General features: G+C 36.9%; 1 protein-coding gene across 2 annotated transcripts in view; it reads right to left on the reverse strand.

Annotated features, from left to right (window-relative positions):
* Positions 1-276: 276 nt before the first annotated feature.
* HOATZ (HOATZ cilia and flagella associated protein) overlaps positions 277-8,267 on the reverse strand; it is a 28,764-nt gene continuing 20,773 nt past the window's right edge. The window contains exons 4-6 of one of the 2 annotated variants that reach the window (XM_017883015.1): positions 3,813-3,872; positions 2,846-2,897; positions 277-535 (exon numbers count right to left, since the gene is read on the reverse strand). In XM_017883015.1, coding sequence (XP_017738504.1) covers positions 462-535; positions 2,846-2,897; positions 3,813-3,872 — 186 coding nt within the window. In that variant the 3' untranslated portion in view covers positions 277-461. Of the gene's footprint in view, positions 536-2,841; positions 2,898-3,812; positions 3,873-8,267 lie in introns of both variants that reach the window. The other variant, XM_017883016.1, reaches the window with a different exon arrangement.

Here is an 8,267-nt window from a genome sequence, read left to right on the forward strand (position 1 = left end):
AGTAGACTTGAAGTTTTCAAAATTGCCCTTTCATTCCTATTTCCTGGTTGTTTTTACTGGTGGTCTACAAGTTAAGACACATAAAGCCCCTGCTTCTTGCTTACCTGATAGTCATAATATAGATCTAGAATAGAAATTCTGGAAATACTCTTCAAATGAAAACAAGATAAACAGGTGTTTGAGAATGTGGTAAGATGAAAGAGATGTATGGTGTGGTGTCAAACAGTAGTACCCAGTAAGTAAAATAGACACAAATATTCAATAGCTGGTAGAATTCATAGAAGTCTGCATATGTAACCTTTATTTCTTTATTTTAACACCAGTATTCACTAACTGGTAAAATTCCTGGAAATCTGCATATTTAACTTGTATTTCTTTGTCTACTATAGTGTTGCCAGTGATCTCAATGATCCTAAGAGAAGGTTGTTTCCAAAGTGAAGATATAAGTGAGCCATCCTCTGTCATGTGTCAAGCAAATTAGTCCAAGGCTTTGACTTCTTCTTGGTCTTCTTTATCTGACTCTGATACCACTTTCCTGTTGGTAGTAATATCAGTCAGTTCCAATACACAGAACTCTGTCATTGTGAACATGATGTAGCATGAAAACAGCTTTCGAAAATTCTCCCAGTAAAAATTCATTGTTGTGGATTCTATGTGTTGGGTTTTGCAACCAAGTATAAACTTGTATGTGGGAGAAGTGGTTATGATACTGTGAAGTGTGGTTTGGAGGTACAGGAGCCCTCCTACCCTAAATGTGTTTTGTTTATTCGAGAGTCGGACTCCTGAGATTTCATCATTGGCAATTGATTTTTTTGGATTACCCATTGTTGTATTTATTCAGACTTCTTTTAAAATGCAAATATTCTGGGATGGATAATAAACATATTGCCACTAAAACCTTTCTATGAACACATTTTCCGGTTCCTTCTTTCTAACAGAAGAGGACCTGGATTATACTAAGAAGATCTGTTGAAGGAGGAACGGTAAGGGGGCATCTGTGTATGTAGGGGAATTATTTTACAATTGTGTCTAAAATAATTAGAATAGTTTTTAAAGTTTATAAATTAATGTATAGTATGCAAACATCACTTTCCAAATTGGCTAACACTGAATTAGATATTTTTAAACTAAACTCTTTGTTACAAATACTTTCTGAAGTCCAGCACGTAAGCAGTATGCTGGCATTTTGGGTGACCCAATTCCTCATGGAGCTTACAAGATAGTTACAGACAATACAAAAATTATGGGAAAAGTTAAATAATGCAAGCAATAATAAGAGTTAAATAATTATAAAATATGGGCACAGAGTAGTGCATGATTACTTGCCCAAAGAATGTACAAAGAGTAACTAGAGGCCAGGCATGATGGCTCATACCTATAATCCCAGCACTTTGGGAGGCTGAGGCGGGTGGATCACGAGCAGGAGTTCAAGACCAGCTTGGCCAAGATGGTGAAACCCTGTCTCTGCTAAAACTACAAAAATTATCTGGGTGCGGTGGCAGGCACCTGTAATCCCAGCTTCTCAGGAGGCTGAGGCAGGAGAATTGCTTGAACCTGGGTGGCAGAGGTTGCAGTGAGCTGAGATCGTGCCACTGCACTCCAGCAGCCGGGGTGACAGAGTGAGACTCCATCTCAAAAAAAAAAAAAAAAAAAAGTAACTGGAAGAAGTTCATAGTAAGAAGATATCACAGCAGAATAGAATGAAATTCAAGGCTTCAGGATGCAGGACAAAGTTAAATTTACAAAAGGAATTAAGTAATTATTTAAATTATCAAGAAAATTATCTGCCCAAGCTGTGAAATGTTTTATTATTAGGTGGGTCAACATGGGTAGTAGCAGGAACGTTCTGTAAAAATACATGCAGAAATCTAAGGCACCCAGACATATCTATTGATGCTATTTAAGTAGCAGTCTTCATCCACTATTTGTATCGTTAAGTCACTCTTGACTGGGCTAGTTTTGCTTCATCTGTAGAAGCTAAGTCAAATCGTCTGGCTAAAAAGTGAGAAATTAGGTTGCTGAGCATTGTGTAGATAGTATAGCTAGGTGATGAAATGATCTTTTTTTTTTTTTTCCAGAAGTTTAAAAAATTAGTGTAGACATATTCTTTCTTCTTTAAGGGTATTACTTTGATAACATTAAAGACAGCCTCAATACCAATGAGAGAAAAATCAAAATTCTATCACTTCCTGTTTCTCCCTGAATGTAGTATGAAAATGAATATTTGTCAAATTAATGTTGAGTTAGCCGCATTGGTTTTTAGTCATAATACAAAAATGGAGAGATTTCTTATTAGGGGTGCGTTAGTGATTAACTGTTGTTTGCTTATTTCCTTTAAACTCTTCTAGACTTAAACTGTTCCTAGTCCTGCTCTGACATTAATCCAGAGATAAGGCTACTCCCTCATCATTGAGAGTTTGCTACATGAACTTAGTTTTAGCAACTTTAGCCCACTCAGAGCTGGTGAACTACAAACACCTGCTGATTCACTAAAGAAGTGGGCCAGGTGTGGATAGGGGATAGTGGAGTCAGGAGGGCATGATGATGGGTGGCTATATAGCCCAGGATGGTAAGGGAGGGGCAGAGAATGTGCACAGAGCTTCAATGCTGAGCTGCTTTCTGTTTTGTACTAACTTATGCTTGTATATTCCACAGATTGACAAGTTCGTACACAGGCTTTAAGAGCTATACAGAGAAGAAAGTTTTTTCAAGGCAAGAAGTCTGTAATACACTGGGGTGGGTTTCTGGAAGATTTAAGGATAAGTGGGAAAGTAAGAAAAAAGAAGTGCTTCCCTACACAGTAAGTTAAAAGGTGAGAGAAGATTTTTGACAGAAGTCAACTTACTTTGCTTTGTGTTCTTTGGTTTTGGTTTATAAGGAAGGGAAATCAGTTCTTTCTGAAACAAAACAAAACACAAATCAAAAAGGTAAGATTTTACTTCTTGCACTGACTCAATTTACTCACTTGAAAAAAAGCTGAGGTAAAATCATCAGAGTTTATAAAGACTAGCTTCTTAAATCTGGAAATTGTGGGGTCAGAAATGTTGCATATGGCCGGGCGCGGTGGCTCAAGCCTGTAATCCCAGCACTTTGGGAGGCCGAGACGGGCGGATCACGGGGTCAGGAGATCGAGACCATCCTGGCTAACACAGTGAAACCCCGTCTCTACTAAAAAATACAGAAAACTAGCCAGGCGAGGTGGCGGGCGCCTGTAGTCCCAGCTACTCGGGAGGCTGAGGCAGGAGAATGGCGTAAACCCAGGAGGCGGAGCTTGCAGTGAGCTGAGATCCGGCCACTGCACTCCAGCCTGGGTGACAGAGCGAAACTCTGTCTCAAAAAAAAAAAAAAAAAAAAAGAAATGTTGCACATTAGGGAGTTTGGGGTTTATTCAGGAGTGTGTGTTTTGTACATCCACAAGTTTACATGATGCTATTACTATTTTTGCTAGGTTTGTGTCTCTTTATTTAACGTTTATTTTTGTATGATCTAGGCAAGCTCAATCATTATGAATAAATATTAGCACCAAAATAGCCCATGTTAATATCTTACAGCTTTATAATATGTGAACAATAAACTCCACTGACAATAATACCTCATTTCTTATGCCAGGAGGGCTGCAAGCTCTGGAGACAGTTTTGATTTATCAACGATTGCCAGATTATCTGATGTCTGTACCTTGCCCCACTCTGGTATATCGATGGCTCTGGACTATAGCTAGCTAGATTTAAGGGTTCAATCTGTAAAACCTCTGCAGATTTGCCACAATTCATCCCTTGAGATAGATTATCCAAATGCCTCACTATTGGTCTCACCGAGATCCTTTCTTCTCTTTGTTTTCTTAAGAGTTGGAGAATCTCTTCTCTTGTTTTAGCCTGTTTAAAGAAAGAAAAAAGTGGGTGTCTTGACTCAATAATGAAGACTTATGCCTATGGAAGGTAGAATTCTTCCATTTTCATCTTGTATTGGCAGAATTTTAAAATATTTTTTCCCAAGACATATTTATATATTTTGTTTGTGCCAAAATCCTGTTTTTATTCAAGACAATGCTGTTTTACAAAATGTTTTTGTAAAATATTAAAATGCTGTAAAATTTTATTGTAAAATAATAAAATGCTGCTTTACATAATTGACCCTAAATGGAGGGTTTTTTCCCACTTAATAATAACTAACTTTTTAAAAATAACGAATATTTATTAAGACCTTACCACATGAGCTATGATAACAGGTTTATAGACATTATGTCGTTATTTTCTTATAACAACTCAGAAGTTTGACAGTGCTATTACTCCACTGTATAGGTGAGGAAACCGAAGCTTAGTAAGGTTAAATAAGTTACCCAAGCTATTAAGTGGCAGAACCAGATTTGATTCTAGCTCCATTTAGAAACAAAGTTCAAGCTATTGACCATGACACTAAATTGCCACTAATGGTGGCAAGAAGCAGGATTAGCAAGCTCAACAGCATGCTGCTTGCATAGGGCAACAAAGCCTTATTCTTTCATCTCTCCTATTTCTAGCTTAGATATTGAGACCTGCCCATTCTCAGGTAAGTTTACCTAAGTGCAAAAAACTAACTTAGTGCAGGCATGAAGATTTATCAATATATAAACTATAAAAATAGGCAAATATAGGTTCCATTTTTTTCACAGAATTCATCTATATTAAGTTTTGGAGATAGCCAGGCAGAAAATCACCTCTGGTGTATTTGAGAACAAAAGAAAAGCCTGATAATCTAACATCAAACAAATAAAACTTATAACTTCAAATGGCCAGATAAAATCAAAGAAATTCTGTTTAGACCAAGCTGCAAGAAAGAAATAAGAAGTGAGACTAGACATAGATTTGTCATAGCCAGGTGCAGATTCTGTCATCTACCTAAATTTATTGAGTACTTTCCCAGGGCTGCTGTAACAAAGTACCACACACTGCATGGCTTAAAACAATATTTATTGTCTCACAGTTCGGGAAACTAGAAGTCCGAAATCAAGGTATTGGTAGGGTTGTGCTCCCTCTGAAACCTATAGGGTTTCTTTGCTTCTTTCTAGTTTCTGGTGGTTTGCTGGCAAGCTGTGGCATTCCTTGGCTTGCATAACTCCAATCTTTGCCTTTGTTGTCACATGGCATTCTCTCTGTGTCTCCGTCTTCACGTGGCAATCCTCTTATGAGAACTCCAATCAGACTGGATTAGGTGTACAACCTACTCCACTATGGCCTCATCTTACTAATTTCATCTGCAAAGACCCTGTTTCCAAATAAGGTCACATTCTGAGGTACTGCTGGTTAGAACATCAGTGTAATTTTTGCATGTGCGGGGGCGCATATTTCAACCCATAGTAAGCGCCTATGATGTAACATTATGTGCTAGTGGCTGAACATAACTCAGTTTCTGCCTGCAAGGTGACTGCAGACTTACGTAGCAGAAGACAAGTAAATAGTTTCAAGTGTGCTATCTGGGATTAATATAGGGTACAATGAATGAACTGAAGATCAAGGACACTTATTAAGACAAACCTGTGTGTGGAGTAGGGGTGGGGACTCAGAAGATGTCCCAGAGGAGGTGATGTCTATGCTTTAGACCTGAAAGTGGTAGTCGTCAGATGATCATGGAGACAAGGTGGGGAAGAAAGCTTTTAAGGCAGAGGAAACAGCGTGTGCAAAGCCCCAGAAGCTGCTGGGTGGCTAAGTACTTCTTCAGGGCAGTTCCACAATCCTGATGGCTCATCTGCTAAAGAAGCTAGAAACCTCAGGCGTGATCCATCAAGACACACAGAGCAGGGGCCCACGCTGGGCAGCTGTAATCAGTGTCTGGGCTGGTGAACTGGGTGCCTTGGCTTTGCATCATTCTGTTTAAGTGATATGAAGCTTGCCTTTTATAAGCCTACAAAGTTTTAATTTTATTTATTTTGAGATAGGATTTCTACATTTTACTTGAGTTTTAAGTGTCATATATCACAGTTACTGAAAGAAAAAAATCCAGAGTACGTTTGAAAACTGTTTCACAATATCTGTCAGCTTGCATAGATTGAATAAAATAATGTCCGTAAAGACCTGGGATATTTTGGTATTCAATGTTAGTTTCTTTTCCAACTTTTCCATTACACATGTATTCAGTCAGTATTAATTGCTCTCATACTGTGATTACGTAGCACTTTATACCTTTATTATGGTATTGATCTTACTTCTGCTTTATCTCTTAGTTGCTATCATGTCTCTGTCAGAATCTTACTCATCTCTTTATCCTTCCTTAGAGCTTAGCAGTGCTTTGTATGTGATACTCAATGAATTTTTGTTGAATTGATTGAGTCATGATGTATGAATGCAATCATTGTACTGTGTAATCCACAATTACTGGCCTAAGCAAAATACAAAAAGTTTTGGAAAGTGAAATTAAACAATGGGTAGATTTAGTTTTAAAAAATCCCCTATGAACAAAATTATATGATTATTTTCTGTGTAACTATTGGGAAATCATGGACAAGTTATATTGTCCTGTGCTTCTAATATAAAAAGACAAACATTTAGTTACAAGATTCAAAAATAATAGTAGAATAACAAATATATTCATTCATTTTTTTCCTTAACTTCAAGTTCTTTTTTATTATAAATGACTTTGATACTTAAATATCACATATCACATAATACACCAGAAACAAATATTTCAAATATGATCTGATTTCTGCCTCCTGGACATGTTTCCTGGAAATAAATAACAAAACTAGTGTAAACAATTGTGTTATCTAAACAAAAACATTGTGGAATATTCTAGGAAATCTCTGCCAGGAAAGCTAAATACAATTCAATGGTAAGAGAAGATCCTTATAACTTATATTATTAGTAAGGAAGCATAACTTACTTAATTTCATATTGACAAAAAATTTTCATTTCTAATTATAGTGTTTTGGTTGGGCTTGTTAATGGAATTTTATATTTATAAGACTTTATAATTGTTTAATTAATTGTTAATACAAGGGTTTCAGAATTTATAACATCTTTGACCATAGAACATCTTTGACCATTGAATATTAACTTATATTTATATATTTTATTTATGATTTATATATACACTATTCCTGAAAAAATAAATTGTGAAATAAAACTGATTCCAGAAAATTAGGATGTGATATAACATATACATTTAATGTCTCATAGATGGTTAATGAATTTTAGTGTCACCTCAAGAGTTAAATTGTCTGGTTCTCTCCTTTTGGCTTTTCAGAGCCAAATGACTTGAGTGGCAATATGTATTAGTGGAGTCAAATACATTTGGTTTGAATCCCAGTTCCGCTGTGTGTTGAATGGCAAGTTCTAGCTTAACTCTCCTGCCTGGTTCTTCCTTTCCCCACCACAAGTATGCAGTAATCACTGACCTTTAAGTTAGAGCTTTGTGATCTTGGCTAAACCAAAGAATCCACAATCCCAGTTGTGGATTTCTAAACTGTGAGGAAGGTTGTTGTGAAAATTGGAGATAAAAATTGCTTAATGAAATGTATGACATATGGTGAACATTTAATAAATGGTAGCTATTATAACACAATTATTATTAGAAAATTTTTCTTTCAGTGCTTTTAAAATCTTGAAAAGAGTAAGAAAAAAGAGGATAGATTGTCTGCTATTTGTGTACAGGCATGAAGGAATTCTTATGATTCAACCTGTGACCTATGGTTCAGTTGGTGAATACAGTTTGAGGGAGGAAAGGAGAAACAAGGAGAGATGTTTAAGGTATGATTTGTTATTAAATATGCAGTGCAAATTCTTCTGACCACGAATTTTCTGGTGTGTTACTAACTTTCTTTTCAGTTAATATTCAATTATAAAAAAAGCTCTTAATAAACACTAGACTTTAGAAGAAAGGCCCTTTCTTCTCAGGACCTGGTTCCCACATACAAACTGCATTTCTTTCTTGAACTATGATTGAAATTTTTAGACTGAAACATTCATCAAAAATAACATGAGGGGCCAGGTGTGGTGGCTCACGCCTGTAATCTCAGCACTTTGGGAGGCTGAGGCAAGAGGATCATGAGATCAGGAGTTCGAGACCATTCCTGGCCAATATGGTGAAACCCTGTCTCTACTAAAAATAGAAAAATTAGCTGGGCTTAGTGGTGCTTGCCTGTAGTCCCAGCTACTCGGGAGGCGGAGGCAGAAGAATTGCTTGAACCTGGGAGGCAGAGGGTGCAGTGAGCCAAGATTGTGCCACTGTACTCCAGCATGGCTGAGAGTGAGACTCCGTCTCAAAAAAAAAAAAAAAAAAAAAAAGAGGCAGGGGTT

Source organism: Rhinopithecus bieti, unplaced genomic scaffold, assembly GCF_001698545.2.
Source record: "Rhinopithecus bieti isolate Rb0 unplaced genomic scaffold, ASM169854v2 scaffold_11964, whole genome shotgun sequence".
Lineage (NCBI taxonomy): Eukaryota > Metazoa > Chordata > Mammalia > Primates > Cercopithecidae > Rhinopithecus > Rhinopithecus bieti.